The sequence below is a fragment of the Piliocolobus tephrosceles genome, chromosome 8 (assembly GCF_002776525.5).
Source record: "Piliocolobus tephrosceles isolate RC106 chromosome 8, ASM277652v3, whole genome shotgun sequence".
NCBI lineage: Eukaryota > Metazoa > Chordata > Mammalia > Primates > Cercopithecidae > Piliocolobus > Piliocolobus tephrosceles.
The window spans coordinates 94,745,334-94,762,378 of record NC_045441.1 but is presented as its reverse complement, the minus strand read 5'-3'; the positions used below and the strand labels follow the sequence as shown (position 1 = coordinate 94,762,378).

Below are 17,045 nucleotides of genomic sequence, written 5' to 3'. Positions count from 1 at the left end.
GGCTCAGGTGATCCTCCTGCCTCAGCCTCCTGAGCAGCTGGGAATACAGGTGTTTGCCACCACGCTCAGCTAATTTTTGTATTATTATTATTATTATTACTGGGAATACAGGTGTTTGCCACCACGCTCAGCTAATTTTTGTATTATTATTATTATTATTATTATTATTTTTTTTTTTTTTTTTTTTTTTTTTTTTTTTTGAGACGGAGTCTCGCTCTGTTGCCCAGGCTGGTGCAGTGGCCGGATCTCAGCTCACTGCAAGCTCCGCCTCCCGGGTTCCCGCCATTCTCCTGCCTCAGCCTCCCGGGTAGTTGGGACTACAGGCGCCCACCACCTCGCCCGGCTAGATTTTTGTATTTTTTTAGTAGAGACGGGGTTTCACCTTGTTAGCCAGGATGGTCTCGATCTCCTGACCTCGTGATCCGCCCATCTCGGCCTCCCAAAGTGCTGGGATTACAGGCTTGAGCCAGCCTGGCCAATTTTTGTATTTTTTGTAGAGACAGGGTCTTGCTATGTTTCCCAGGCTGCTCTGCCATGAGAATTTAACTCCTGGATGCTCAGTCTAAGAACCTCTTGACTGGGTGCAGTGGCTCATGCCTGTAATCCCAGCACTTTGGGAGGTCGAGGCGGGTGGATCACCTGAGGTCAGGAGTTCGAGACCAGCCTGGGCAACAGAGTGAGACACTGTCTCTATTAAAAACAGAAATAAATAAGTTTTTTTTTTTTTTTTTTGAGACGGAGTCTCGCTCTGTTGCCCAGGCTGGAGTGCAGTGGCCAGATCTCAGCTCACTGCAAGCTCCGCCTCCTGGGTTTACGCCATTCTCCTGCCTCAGCCTCCCGAGTAGCTGGGACTACAGGCACCCGCCACCTCGCCCGGCTAGTTTTTTGTGTTTCTTAGTAGAGATGGGGCTTCACCGGGTTAGCCAGGATGGTCTCGATCTCCTGACCTCGTGATCCACCCATCTCGGCCTCCCAAAGTACTGGGATTACAGGCTTGAGCCAACGCGCCCGGCATAAGTTTTTTTTTTAAAAAAGGAATCTCTTAACTGATTCCTTATTGGTTTGCATTTTTCAGTTCCTATTATAATACTTTTTGGTTTATCCTCATGCCTATGAAATAGACTAAGTATTGTCTCTGTTTTATTTCAAAGTAATGTGTTCTACTCACTATATTTTCTGATTTAACCTTTTTTGGTGTTAGGCCTAAGTGTAGGATATTAAATATACTTTTGCTCAAATGAAGTTTTGTTCGTTGGCAACAATTGCATAATTTATGCAGTTCTACAAATATTTTCAGTTGTATTTAGGAATGTCATTAATTACACCTATGCCCTTTAAGCTTTCTTAAATTCTATTTTTTATTGCACTATTACCTTTTTTCCCTTATTTTTTTTTTTTTTTTTGATTGTTTCATCTTTCATTTTGGTTAGTTCCCTGTTTCATTTATTTTTATTTCATTTATTTGTAGAAATGAGATCTCACTATGTTCCCCAAGCTGATCTCGAACTCCTGGCCTCAGGTGATCCTCCTGCCTTGGCTTCCCAGTGTTGCGATTACAGGCATCAGCCACCATGTCTGGACTGTTTAACTTTTTACATTTATTTTTATTTTTATTTTTTTCTGTTGCCTCAGCTGGGGTGCAGTGGCATGATCATGGCTCACAGCATCCTTAATCTCCTGTGCTTAAGCCATCCTCCTGCCTCAGCCTCCTGAGTAGCTGGGACTACAGGCATGTACTAACATGCCCAGCAAATTAAAAAAAAAAAAAAAAAACGATTTTGTAGAGACAGGATCTCACCATGTTGTCTACACTGGTCTGGAACTGCTACGTGCAAGTGATCCTCCTGCCTTGCCCTCCCAAAGTGCTGGGATTACAGGTGTGAGTCACCATGCCTGGCCTACTGTTTGACTTTTTTTTTTTTTTTTTTGAGACGGAGTCTTGCTCTGTGGCCCAGGCTGGAGTGCAGTGGCCAGATCTCAGCTCACTGCAAGCTCTGCCTTCCGGGTTCACGCCATTCTCCTGCCTCAGCCTCCCAAGTAGCTGGGACTACAGGCGCCCGCCACCTCGCCCGGCTAGTTTTTTGTATTTTTAGTAGAGATGGGGTTTCACCGTGTTAGCCAGGATGGTCTCGATCTCCTGACCTCGTGATCCGCCCATCTCGGCCTCCCAAAGTGCTGGGATTACAGGCTTGAGCCACCGCGCCTGGCCCTGTTTGACTTTTTTTTTTTTTTAAATTAGTATTATTCTTAAGATACTAATTAACCTAAATATGATCGTTTGATAGTTCATACCTAGGCAGCACGTCTGAATTTGATAACATTATTCAAATGTATGTCTTAGCTGCTTACAGATAGATTTTTTATTTTTATTTTTATTTATTTTTTATTTTTTATTTTTTTTGGGGAGATGTCTCGCTTTTATCACCCAGGCTGGAGTGCAGTGGCGCTATTTTGGCTGGGATTACAGGTGTCTGCCACCATGCCCGGCTAATTTTGCGTATTTTTAGTAGAGACGAGTTTTCACCATGTTGGCCAGGCTGGTCTTGAACTCCTGACCTCAGGTGATCCACCCGTCCCGGCCTCCCAAAGTGCTGGTATTACAGGTATGAGATACTGCACCTGGCCACAGATAGACTCTTTAGAGAATTAACACTTTTTCTTTTATGACTTTATACACCTATGTAATAAATAATGTTGACAGATTTCTGTTTTTCCTTCTCATACTAGTTCTTCATTGGATACTTAATTATCACTTCTATGAATTTTTACAGATAATTTCTTAATATTAGACTTCACTTTTATGGATTGCTATCAACTTGAAATAGTTTTTGTTGTTTTTAGGGCTAGAATTTAGTGGTATTCATATGTGCAAAAACGTGACTGAGGCTCGGCATGATGGTTCATGTCTGTAATCCCAGCACTTTGGGAGGCCGAGGCGAGTGGATCGCCTGAGGTCAGGAGTTCGAGACCAGCCTGACCAACATGGTGAAACACCGTCTCTACTAAAAATACAAAATTAGCTGGTCCTTTTGGCACATGCCTGTAATCCCAGCTACTCGTGAGGCTGAGGCAAGAGAATCACTTGAACCCGGGAGGCAGAGTTTGCAGTGAGCTGAGATCATGCCGTTGTACTCCAGCCTGGGAAACAGAAAGCAAAACTCCGTTTCCAAAAAAACAAAACAAAACAAAGCAAAAAAACAACAAAAAAAAACTTCACTGAAAGGAAGATAAGGGAAAAAACTATAAGCCTCAGGTAGTCTGTTAGTGAGACAGATTGTTTCATTCATACTTTCCTAAGTGTTCTTATGTAGCAATATGCTGGATACTATAAGGGATATAATGATGGAAAAAGAGATATCATTTCACTCTAAATTAATATAAAGGTTATTTGTTTCACTTATACAGTGTTGATGGACATACGGTATACAGGTATCCCATGAGAGAAGCATGTAACTTTTATAATATGAGTTAGGAGTGAAGTGATTTCAGTTCTAACTTGAGAAATGAAGGAAAGCAACATGAAGGAAAGGATGTAAGAGTTGTCTTTAATGCAGTGGTCCCCAACCTTATTGGTACCAGGGACTGATTTCATGGAAGACAGTTTTTCCATGGACAGATGGGATAGTTTTGGGATGATTCAAGGACATTACATTTATTGTGCACTTTATTTCTATTATTATTACATTATAATATGTAATGAAATAATTGTGTAACTCACCATAATGTAGAATCAGTGGGAGCCATGAGCTTGTTAATCTATATTTGCAGCAGCACCCAGCACTAGTATCATCTCAGATCTTCAGGCATTAGAGTCTCATAAGGAGCAGGCAACCTAGATCCCTCACATGCTTAGTTCACAGTAGGGTCCACCTTCTTATGAGAATCTAATGTTGACAGGAAGTGGAGCTCAGGCAGTAATGTGAGCGATGGGCAATGGCTGTAAATACAGATGAAGCTTCGCTGGCTCGCCCACTGCTCACCTCCTGCTGTGTGGCCTAGTTGTGACAGACTGTGGACCAGTACCGGTCTGTTGCCCTGAGATTGGAGACCCCTGCATTAAAGGATAATGTATTAGTCCATTTTCGCACTTCTGTAAAGAAATACATGAGACTAAGTAATTTATAAAGAAAAGAAGTTTAATTGGCTTATGGTTCTGCAGGCTGTACAGGAAGCATGAAGCTGGCATCTGCTAAGCTTTCGGGGAGACCTTAGGAAACTCTCAGTTATGGTGGAAGGTGAAGGGAAAGCAGGCACACCATACATGGCCAAAGCAGGAGAGAAGTGGTTCTGGGGTACGTGCTGCACACTTGTAAACAACTAGATATCACTCACTATGGTGATGCAGCACCAAAGGGGAAATCCACCCCCATGAGTCAATTGCCTCCTACCAGGCCCCACCTTCAATTGTAATTGGGGCTTACAGTTCTACATGAGATTTGGGAGGGAACACAGATCCAAACCATATCATTTCATCCCTGGCCCCTCCCAAATCTCATGTCCTTCTCACATGGCAAAATTCAGTCATGCCTTCCCAACAGTTCCCCCATATCTTAACTCATTCCAACATTAACCCAAAAGTTCAAAGTCCAAAGTCTCATTTGAGACAAGGCCAAGTATCTTCCACCTTTGAGCCTATAAAATAAAAAACAAGTTAGTTACTTCCAAGATGGTGGGGCGGGGGGAGGGAACGGTGTAGGCATGGAGTAAATACTCCTGTTCCAAAAGGGAGAAACTGGCCAAAAGAAAGGAGCTACAGACCTCACGCAAGTTTGAAACCCAGCAGGGCAGTCATTAAATCTTAAAGCTCCAAAATAATCCCCTTTGACTCCATGCCCCACACCCAGGACACTCTCATGCAAGAGGTGGGCTCCCAGTGCCTTGGGTAGCCCCACCCCTGTGGCTGTGCAGGGTTCAGCCCCTGTAGCTGCTCTCAAGGGCTGGTATGTATTGACTGCTTGAGGCTTTTTCAAGTACACGGTGCAAGATTTTGGTGGATCTACCATTCTGGGGTCTGGAGGACAGTGGCCCTCTTCTCATAGCCCCACTCTGCAGTCCCCTGGTGGAGACTCAGTGTGGGGACTCCAACCCCACATTTCCCCACGTTACTGTTTGCAAACCATAAAGATTTGGAAAATTTGCAGTCTGGCCAGGTGGTAGAAAGAAAAGCCCATTGTCAGGTAAGAGTTCAAGCAGGCTGCAAAAATCTGCATAAATAAAACAAAAGAGCCAACTGCTAATAGGCTTGACAATGGGGGAAAGTCCTAGAAGGCATTTCAGAGAACCTTGTGGCAGCTTCTCCCATCACAGGCCTGGAGGCCTAAAAGGACTGAATGGTTTCCTGGGCCAGGCCCAGGGCCCTGCTGCTCTGCACAGCCTCAGGATACTGCTCCCTGCTCCCCAGCCACCCCAGCTCCAGCTGTGGCTCAAAGGGGCCTGGATTCAGCTTGAGCCACTATTTCAAGGGTGCCAGCCATAAGTCTTGGTGGCTGTATGTGGTATTAAGCCTGCCAGTACACAGAATGCAAGATTCGAGGCTTGGGAGCTTCACCTAGTTTTCAGAGGTAGTATGGAAACACCTGGATGTTCAGGCAGAAGCCAGGTAAAGGAATGGAGCTCTTATGGAAACCTCTCTTCTAGGGCAGTCATTTCCACATTGTCAGATGTCTTTATAGCAATGCCCATTCCTCAGTACCAGTTTTCTGTATTAGTCCATTCTTATACTGCTATAAAGAAATACTTCAGACTGGGTAATTTATAAAGAAAAGAGGTTTAATTGGCTTATGGTTCTGCAGGCTGTACAGGAAGCATGATGCTGGCATCTGCTCAGCTTCTGGGGAGGCCTCAGGAAATTTTCAGTCACATCAAATGGATAAGAAAGAGTTCATTGGTAGAGCAAGGCAAGGGTATTTTAAGGAGAGGAAATGCCTTTGCCAATAGAGTTATGTTTTGTAAGAAATTGTAAATAAATAGTGCAATTTGACCAGAGCATGAGGTACTTGAGGGCACTGTCTTTGGATTCCAGACTGAAGAGATTATAGGTAGACATTGAGAGCTCTTGAAAGCAGTTTAGCTAAGAAATGAATATGATTAAAAGAATATATAAAAATTATACAAAGGTTAATATGACTCTAGCATTCAGGATGAGAGACAGTTATGCAGCTGTTAGACCAAAAATTAAGACAGTGGCATCAGGGAATTCAGAAGTAATCAAGGATGAGCTGGATAATTCTGTCAAATCATGGAGACACCAGAAAAAATGATTTGAGTAAATATAACTGGATTTGATATTTCCACATTCTGGGAAAGCAAATTTAAACAAGTTGAAAATAGAACCAGAATTTAAGCAGTAAGAATGATAAGGTGATAAAGGAAAGACAGTGGGCATAGATAATTCTTTTTTTCTTTATTTCTTTCTTTTTGAGATAGCGTTTCACTGTGTCACCCAGGCTGGAGTGCAGTGGCGTGATCTTGGCTCACTGCAATCTCTGCCTCCCATTTCAAGCAATTCTCCTGCCTCAGCCTCCCGGGTAGCTGGGATTACAGGTGTGCGCCACCATGCCCAGCTAATTTTTGTGTTTTTAGTAGAGACAAGGTTTTGCTCTCTTGGCCAGGGTAATCTCGAACTCCTGACCTCAAGCAATCCACCCACCTCGGCCTCCCAAAGTGCTGGGATTACAGGTGTGAGCCCCCGTGCCCGGCCTGATTGTTTTTTTTTTTTTTTTTTTTTAATTTAAAAAGTTCTTTTTTCTTTGTTAACCACTCAAGGCATAGATTATTCTTTATGAAAAGTTTGGTGGTCAAAGACTTTTAAACAAGGGTTTTGGAGTTGGTGGGAGGGACTTACTTTTGCAAATAGAACGTCTCAATCACTGGAAGAAGAAAGGAAAGAAAGATGTGAAGATGAAAATGTTTAGGTAAAGAAGCGGATTGGGAGAATTTCATTCATGGTAGGTTATCTGTGAAACTGAGATAAAAGATGGAATCATTGAGTACCTTTTCTCAACCCTTAGTTCAATGGCTTTCTTATCTTTCTCATGAGGCTATTTACTTGTTTGTATTTTTCTTATATAGAAATGAATATAGGCCGGGCGCGGTGGCTCAAGCCTGTAATCCCAGCACTTTGGGAGGCCGAGGCGGGTGGATCACGAGGTCAGGAGATCGAGACCATCCTGGTTAACACTGTGAAACCCCGTCTCTACTAAAGAAATACAAAAAAACTAGCCGGGCGAGGTGGCAGGCGCCTGTAGTCCCAGCTACTTGGGAGGCTGAGGCAGGAGAATGGCGTAAACCCGGGAGGCGGAGCTTGCAGTGAGCTGAGATCCGGCCACTGCACTCCAGCCCGGGCGACAGAGCTAGACTCCGTCTCAAAAAAAAAAGAAATGAATATAATGTGATAATACTGTTTATATGTATACTTAGATTCTATAGCTGTAAAGCCTCTGTGGGTTAATCTTTTATCCTTTGGACTTCTACATTTCTGAGCCCAGAATATACTTGATTTTGTTCACAAAAGCTCTTTAACGTACAGGCTACATTTTTATTCATCTCTTTACCAGTACATGGGTATTATTTGAGCTTAGGATATGAGAAATGATTCTGATTTTTGTCATCTCTTTTATAGTACCTTTTTGGGTCTTACTGTAATTTTGTAAACTGTGGTGGACTTAAAGTAGACTATATTTACTATATTAGATGCAAGAGTAATTTACTAAGGAGGAAATGTGGTAAAAAGCTAAGGAATTGCTGTGTTTGTTGCTGTTATATTGCACAACTCTTTTTGTCCCTTTATGATTTATAAATTTCCATGATACTTTGATGCAATTTTTAAGACCTGAGGTAAAGTAAAATTGATGATATATATCTCAAGAGTAACATCTAGAGGGCATTGTTTATATTGATCTTTGTTCATCTTTACATTTCTGAATTTCTGCATTTAAAATTTGAAGATTGTTTTCTTTTTTTATTTTTTTGAGACAGAGTCTCACTCTGTCACCCAGGCTGGAATGCAGTGGTGTGATCTCAGCTTACTGCACCCCCTGGCTCCTGGGTTCAAGTGATTCTCCTGCCTCAGCCTCCCGAGTAGCTGGGACTACAGGTGCATGCCACCACGCTTGGCTAATTTTTTGTATTTTTAGTAGAGATGGGGTTTCTCGTGTGAGCCAGGATGGTCTCGATCTCCTGACCTTGTGATCCACCCGCCTCAGCCTCTCGAAGTGTTAGGATTACAGGCCTGAGCCACCACGCCCGGCCTGAAGATTGTTTTCTGAAATATTCATTCATCTCCTTATTTCTGTAAACCGTGAGCATTTGCTATATGTCAGAATGGTAGCACACACTGTAGATGTAACTTTGTTCTACGCCTGCCTCTCTTCCTTTCCCTCTCTCCCTCTCTCCCTCTCTCCCTCCATCTCTCTCTCTCTCTCTCTGCCTCTCTCTCTCTGTCTCTCTCTCTCTCTGTCTCTCTCTCTTTCTCTCTTTCTTTGTGTGTGTGTGTGTGTAGATGAAAAGACTGGCTGGCTGGGTGTGGTGGCTCACGCCTGTAATCCCAGCACTTTGGGGGACCGAAGTGGGCAGATCACAAGGTCAGGAGCTCGAGACCAGCCTGACCAACATGGTGAAACCTTGTCTCTTCTAAAAATACAGAAATTAGCTGGGCGTGGTGGCGTGCTCCTGTAATCCCAGCTACTCAGGAGGCTGAGGCAGGAGAATTGCTTGAACCCGGGAGGCGGAGGTTGCGTTGAGCTGGGATCCCGCCACTGAACTCCAGCCTGGGCGACGGAGCAAGACTCCATCTCAAAAAAGACTGACTAAATATTGATTATCAGTTCTGTAAAAAATGAGTCCTAAATATATAATTCTGAGTAAATTTTCAGAAGTAAACTTATTATTTATACAAAACTGTTCCTAAAGCATGGTTTTTCAAGTAATTAAAATATGGAGTTTCAAAAAACATTTTTTCCAACAGGTGGGAAGGAGAAACCAAAAACAAATATGGAAGACTTACAAATTAAAAAGGTAAAGAAGAAAAAGAAAAAGAAACACAAAGAGAATGAAAAACGGAAGCGTCCGAAAATGTATAGCAAATCTATTCAGACTATCTGCTTAGGATTGCTAACTGATGTTGAAGATCAACAAACCAAAGGCATCCTAAATGATAACATAAAAGATTACGTTGGGAAGAATTTGGATACCAAGAACTATGATTCCAAAATTCCAGAGAACAGTGAGTTTCCATTTGTCTCATTAAAGGAGCCACGAGTTCAGAATAACCTCAAAAGGTTGGACACTTTGGAATTTAAACAGCTCATTCATACAGAGCACCAGCCTAATGGAGGTGCTTCGGTTATCCATGCCTACAGTAATGAACTCTCCCACCTGTCTCCTATGGAGATGGAGAGGTTTGCAGAAGAGTTTGTGGGTCTAGTGTTCAGTGAAAATGAAAACTCTGCAGCTTTCTACGTGATGGGTATTGTTCATGGGGCAGCTACTTATTTACCTGACTTTTTAGACTATTTTTCATTTAATTTTCCCAATTCACCAGTGAAAATGGAGATATTAGGAAAGAAAGATATAGAGACAACGACTATGTCCAATTTTCATGCTCAGGTAAGAGGTTTTTAGTTTTATTTTACAAAATAACTTTTAATTAATATTTTTCGATGAATTTCTGTTTTTTGTTCCTAATTAGGTTGAAATAAAAAGGCAAGAATATAATGAAACCATTTGGGAGTATTAAGAGTAAATTACTTTCTTGATGTGAGCATCAGAATTTAAAATTCAGTTTTCACTTTTGTGTGTTTTTTTCTTAAAGACAATTAATGAAATAAGATTCTGGTTTTTTTTTTTTTTTTGCAAGGAGAGATCTTGAACCGAAGGAAATGAATTTAGCCATGCATTTTCCGGTCCTTAAATAGTTTTCTTACCTGGAAATCACCTAAAATTGTCTTCTAACTTTAGAATGCTTTAAGGTACTTAGCACCAGGCCCATCACATGGTAGGTACTGAATAAATGTAGGCCATTAAAAATATTGTGGTAGGAAGGAGTCATCAGTTATTGTGTAATGATGTGTAAAAAGTAGCAATCAGTATATTGAGCTAATTTTTCATTTCCTACCCTTCTCTATAGAGAAAGGTAGGAGAATATATATTATTCTGGAAAGCAGACATAATAGAGTCTGCTGGTTCTTGAACTTCAGTGTGGGCCCATCTGAAAGGCTGGTGCCATTATCACCCATCCTCAAATTGGGACTGTTCAGGCTGGGAGATTGGCCAGTTCTCACAGTTATTGATGCTGTAGTTTTTGGGTTTCTAGGAACAGTTTTTGGTTTCTAGGACAACATTCTAGTTTGGAAGGAGGGAAAAAGTAAAGGAAGTCTCAAATGGATCTTAGTGGTGATTTATCCCAACATCTCTCAATTTACAAATAAGTAAACAGATGTAGAGAGAGAGAGGAGTAAGGTATTAACATTGTCAGCAGTGTCAGGAATAGAACAAAATCTTAATCATCATCCAGGGCTCCTTTCCTTATTCTGAATATATTCCTTTTTTGATGGGTGCTCAGGTTATAGTTTCCACTTTAAATAGTAGTCTGGATGTTCAGTCATATCTACATGTACCCTGCCCCCAATAGCGTGAGTATGTTTGGTGTATATTCTGTAGTAGTTTGTAGTCTGGAAAATAATGTGGTGTATGTTTTTTGTTTTTTTTTGAGATGGAGTCAGACTGTAGTGCAGTGGTGCGATCTCGGCTCACTGCAACCTCTGCCTTCTGGGTTCAAGCTATTCTGCTTCAGCCTCCCAAGTATCTGGGATTACAGACGTGCACCACCACACCTGGCTAATTTTTGTATTTTTAGTAGAGACAGGGTTTTGCTATGTTGGCCAGGGTGGTCTCAAACTCCTGACTTCAAGTGACCTGCCTGCCTTGGCCTCCCAAAGTTTGGGGATTATAGGCATGAGCCACCTTGCCTGGCCTGGAAAATAATTTTTAATGTGTATGTGTGGGAATTATTCTCTAACATAAGATGTTTGAGAATTGAAATTTAAATATTTTCTAAGGTGGATAGGGAGCTATAGAGCATCCATTACTAGCCCTGTCATTTTATAGAAACCCAAAATGGTCATGAGTTACTTGTCTGAGGTTACAACTGAGTTGAATGGCAGAATCAGGACTGGCCTCTAATAATAGTGTTTACTATTTGTTGAGTACTGACTGTGCTAAGGACTAGTTCTTCTAAGTATTTTATATGTAGTAACTCATTTAATCCTCTTTATAATCTTACTTTAGCAGTGAAGAAACACATCCAGTGAGAGAAGAGATAACGTGCTCAAAGTCCCTTATCACCTTATTATCATTCATTTGTCATTTATTGCATGTCTCCTAAATGTCCAGTTTTATATTGGGCCTCTTGGCTCCCATTCCCGGTTATTTCCACAGTATCACAAACTTTCTTGCTTTGATACTATGCAAGTTTGCTTCAGTAATCTTTTAAGTGTGACAGTTCATTGATGTGCATCACATTACATGCTTTTCAGATGTTTTTTTCAAATAAGGTTAGGAATTATTAATTTTATACTAAATGATAAGAATTTTCATCTAAACTATGTAATATGTACAACCATGAAAACTGCTTTTGTTACTAAATAAAATGAGATGCTGGACTTGTTAATCATGGCAGTGTATGCCTGGGTTGTGGATCTCAAGTCCTTGATGAGCCACCTACCCTGGTTGTCACCATCTCTTCAGGCTTCTTGGGTAGTATGTATTGCAAAGAGGAAACTCCAGGCAGATGGATCCGGTTTGTTACCAGCTGTGGTTCTGTCCCCATATCTGTGTGATCTGCTACCCTGGTGACCTGAGCATGTCAGCTGCAGGTACTACTTTTGCTTCTTTGGCTTTAGACTTAAAGGCAGGAAAGTGCATGTGCAAGGACCATATTCCTTTTATCATAAGATTCTTCAGATCTTATTCCTGTGAGTGGGGAAGTTGTCGTCTGCAGATTGGGAGGTAGCCTTCGATTTGTCCTTAGACACTGGCTTTATGAAACTGAATGGCATCCAGAAGAGAGAGCAGTAGGAGAAAAATGAGCATGCTTATTCTTGCACAGTTCTATTTCTCATCCCTTGAGTCCTCCTAGTTAAAGCTCTCTCAGCCTACATTGAAGTGTCCCCTCCAGGAGTTGATTTTATTTAGTAAACTTTTTATTGAAGTATAATGTATACACAATACATAGTATACATATTATAAATGTATAGCTTGATGAATCTTCACAGAGAACACACCCATGATTTTAAAAAGCCAAATATTATTATTAGCCAGAAATCTTCCCCAAACTCTTCTTTAACAGTACTGTGCCAGCCCCCCAATCCCACCACATGAACCCCGGTGATCACTGTCCTGACTTTGAACATCACTGATATATTTTACTTCTTTTTGAACTTGAGTGGAATCAGATAGTGTCTGGTCTCTTTTCTGTAGTATAATGTTTGTGAGATTCATCCATCTTGTGTGTAGTGGTACTGTATATGGTATTCCATTGTGTTAATATACCACAGTTTTTTTATCTTGTTACCATCTGGATGGACATTTGAGTTGTTTCCAGTTTGAGGCTGTTACAACACGGATGCTATGAATATTTTTCACATGTCTTGATGAGCATATGTATGTGTTTCTTTTGAGTATATACCTAAGATTAGGATTTCAGGATCAAAACATATGCACATACTCAGTTTTGCTAGATACTGCCAGTGTTCCAAAGTTACTGCGCTGATTTACATTCCCACTAGCAGTGTTCCATATCCTTTGCCACGCTTAGTAGTGTCTGTCTTTTTCATTTAAGTCATTCTGGTGACTATGTAGTCGTAGCTCCCTGTGGTTTAATTTGTATTTCCTTGATGACTAAGAAGGTCAAGTACCTTTTTATCCAGTTGAATATCCTCTTTTGTAAAGTACCTGTCCACTCTGTCAATTTCTTACTGCTTTTTTTTCTAGTTGATTTGTTGGACTATTATATATGTAGATAAGAATCTTGTCAGCTAACTGTATTGCAAATATTTCCTCTCACTTGGTGTCTTACCTTTTCACTCTTAGGTGTTTTTGATAAGTGGAAGTTCCTAAGTTTAATGTAATCTAATTTATAATTTATAATCCATTTATGATTACTGTTTCTTACATTCTGTTTTAGAAATCTGTGCCTACCACAAAGTCATTAATATATTCTGTGAACTTTTCTTCTGGAAACTTTTATTGTTTTACCTTTCATGGTTAAATCTGTAGTTAATAAAACAGCAGCTAAAAGTATTGGAAAAATAATCTGTAGTTCATCTGGAATTGATCTTTGTATATTGGATGAGGTAAAGATCAAGGTTCATGTTTTTCCATATAAATATCCAAAAGACCTAGCATCATTTATGGAAAAGATACTCCTTCCTCATTGCATTGTCATGTCACCTTAGTCATAAAACAGCTAATCATATGTGTGTGGGTCTGTTTCTGGGCTCTCTCTGATTCCATTGTTTTGTCTAATTGTTACAGCTTTATAATAACTCTTTCTGTTGATTGATTGGTAGATACAGGGTCTTGCTCTACCAGCCAGGCTAGAGTGCAGTGGTACGATCATAGTGCTCTGGAGCCTCAGATTCCTGGGCTCAAGTGATCCTCCCACCTCAGCTTCCTGGGTAGCTGGGACTACAAGTGTGAGCCACTGTGCCTAGCTTATAATTAATCTCAATAATCTATAATCAGTTTGCTCGCTTTGTTCTTCAAGATTTCCATGGCTCTTTACACTTCCATATAAACTTTAGAATCAGCTTTTCAAGTTTCAAAGAGTTACCTGCTAGAATATTGCTTGGTATTACATTGAGACTATAGATAAGTTAGGGTAGAATTGATGCCTTTACAACATTGAGTCTTCCGGTCTGATCATGGTATTCCCCTTCATTTGTCTTTTTATTTTCTGTCAGTAATACTTTTTGGTTTTCAGCATAGAGGTCTTGCAGATTTTTAAAATATTTATTCCTGTATATTCAAGGACCTCATTTTGTTAATCACCCTTTTTGAGAACATAGAAGTTTTCAGCACTTCTTAGAATATGACATTAACACTCATGCTGAGAAACTGAAAATGTATTTTGTGCCCCATTTATCTTCCAGCATCCTTATCTGTGGTACTGTCATGTACATGCTAGTTATTTGGAATGTCAGAAGTGTAGTAATTAGCCATGGCGCTATTCAGGAGGCCGAGGCAAGAGGATCACTGGAACCCAGGAGTTTGAGCTTAGCCTGAACAACATAGCAAGGCCCATGTCTCTTTGAAAATCAAGAAAATCACACCACTACACTCCAGCCTGGGCAGCAGAGCGAGATCCTGTCTCAAAGAAAAAAACCCCAAAAAACAAAAATAAAAATTTAGTAATTAGGTTATATGAAATTCAGAAAAAACAAGTTTTCCATTAATGAATGCTTGTTATTAGAATCATGTAGTGAAACTGTATATTTTGGTGGTGTCAAGTGGATCAGCCCACATACTGCTGTGTGAAATTGCTTTCACCAAAATCATTGGTTGAGATGACATTAATTGACCTAATGTGAGTCAGTATTCTAGGGGAAGGAAGAGCAGAGGTACCAATATTGGAATGTAGTTTTACTTAATATAAACCACAGCAAAAACCAACTGTGGATAATAAAGCTAAATTAATGTTAAAGTGTTTGCTCAGGAATCAAACTTGTTGATTTGGTCATGATGACTCCTCACTAACTCCAGCTGCTCCTCAACTTACGCTACGGCTGCATCCTAATAAACCTGTAAGTCAAAAATACTTTTAAGTTGAAAATGCATTTAAAACTCTGATAACCCGCTGGACGTAGTGGCTCACGCCTGTAATCCCAGCACTGTGGGAGGCCGAGGTGGGCGGATCACCTGAGGTCAGGAGTTTGAGACCAGCCTGGCCAACATGGTGAAACCCCGTCTCTACTAAAAATACAAAAATGAACTGGGCATGGTGGTGGGCACCTATAATCCCAGCTTCTCGGGAGGCTGAGGTAGGGAGACCCTCTTGAACCCTGGAGGCAGAGGTTGCAGAGAACTGAGATCGTGCCATTGCACTCCATCTTGGGTGACAGAGCGAGACTTGTCTCAAAAACAAAACAAAACAAAACAACCTCTGAGAAGCCCACTGAAAAAAAAATTATAAGGAAGCGAACCATCTTAAGTCCTAATGCCGCTTGACCTAACTGTGAGGTTTCAACCTGATAAACCCCTAGTAAAGTCAAAAAATTATGAGTTGAACCATCTGAGTCGGGGACCATCTTGACTAAGTTCAGTAGGTTCAGTTCAATAGAACCTGCTCTTGTTATGAGATGACAGTGCTTTCTGCAGAGCAGAGGAAAGCAGAACTGTGGAGAAAAGTTTTGTACTTGACATCTTGGTAATTCAGTAACTATCCTTCAGTTCCCTTTTCTACCTTTTATATTCTGAAAAATCTTTGATCTAGTTAAAACTAGTCCAAAAGCAGTATTCAAAAGATCTAGAAAAATGTGAGAAGACAAGGTAGAGTGAAGTTGATAGAGAAAAATGGTACAAATCTGACTTTTATTTTTACTTTTTATTTTTTTATTTTTTATTTTTTGAGACAGAGTCTAGTTCTGTCATCCAGGCTGGAGTGTAGTGGCACTATCTCAGTTTACTGAAACCTCTGTCTCCCGGGTTCAAGTGATTCTCCTGCCTCAGCTTCCTGAGTAGCTGGGATTGCAGATGTGTACCACCACACCTGGCTAGTTTTTTGTATTTTCAGTAGAGATGGGATTTCACCGTGTTGGCCAGGCTGGTCTTTGACTTCTGACCTCAGGTGATCCACCCACCTCGGCGTCCCAAAGTGTTGAGTTTACAGGCGTGAGCCACCACACCCGGCCTGACCCTTAGTTTTTAGCATGTAATATAGTTTGGAAAATACATTTAGCAGCATTAAAGAAATTCATGGCTGGGCGTGGTGGCTCATGCCTGTAATCCCAGCACTTTGGGAGGCCGAGGCAGGTGAATCACAAGGTCAGGAGTTCCAGACCAGCCTGGCCACTATGGTGAAACTCCGTCTCTAATAAAAAAAATACAAAAAATTAGCTGGGCGTGGTGGTGGACGCCTGTAGTCCCAGCTACTTGGGAGGCTGAGGCAGGAGAATCACTTGAATCTAGTAGGCAGAGGGTGCAGTGAGCCGAGATTGCACCACTATACTCCAGCCTGGATAACAGAATGAGACTCTGTCTCAAAAAAAAAAAAAAAAAAAAAAGAAAGAAAGAAATTCATGAGAATACTATCCTCTAGGTAATTAATTAGCACCATTTTTAATTGATAAAAGAATATATATAGTAATATATAATATATATAATTATGTATATATAGTTTTATGTTTTATATGATGTTAGAAGCTGTGCACTGCAGCCATTCAGTGATGTGAGTGGCAGTCCCTAGGTTGTGCAACCTGATGGTCCTGACCACCACTAGCTGTGGAACCCAAAACAAGCTCATGCTGAGTTTGTATCCTCATGAGCTTAGTTTTCTGTTTTAGTTATTGTTCTTAAATTACAATCAGGGCAACCAAAATAATTTGCTTTAAATTCTGTAGAAACTAAAAGATGGCAAATTATGTAGCTGTTTCTGTGATTTTTGTAGTGATAGTGTTTATCTTTGTAATAGTACTTTGTAGCTTTCACAAATACTTATTTTAGCATCTGTTCAACTTTATTAAACACATACACATAATACTGACAAAGGATTAAAGCATCCCTGTTATTTCGTCTTTGGTTTTGGAATTCTTTTTACTTGTATAATTCTGTTTTCCATCTTCATCTGTATCCTTGCAGGTTGTCTGAAAGGTTTGAAGACCATGTGTCATTATATATATTTTAACAGGTCATGTCATTTCTCTAATGCTGTGGCCCTGAGGTTAGTGATATAATATGAAACTGTATCACGAAAGTCTATTTGAGAATAGAAACATATGCATGGACTTTTCCCAAAGTTTGTGACCTGTCCATATCTGTTAGCTTTTGCT

General features: G+C 40.6%; 1 protein-coding gene across 2 annotated transcripts in view; it reads left to right on the top strand.

Annotated features, from left to right (window-relative positions):
- Nucleotides 1-17,045, top strand: part of RSBN1L (round spermatid basic protein 1 like) — a 99,655-nt gene that overhangs the window by 56,655 nt on the left and 25,955 nt on the right. Inside the window, exons 3-4 of one of the 2 annotated variants that reach the window (XM_026448963.2) lie at nt 8,966-9,223; nt 9,542-9,606. In XM_026448963.2, the coding sequence (XP_026304748.1) occupies nt 8,966-9,223; nt 9,542-9,606 (323 nt within the window). Of the gene's footprint in view, nt 1-8,965; nt 9,607-17,045 lie in introns of both variants that reach the window. The other variant, XM_026448962.2, reaches the window with a different exon arrangement.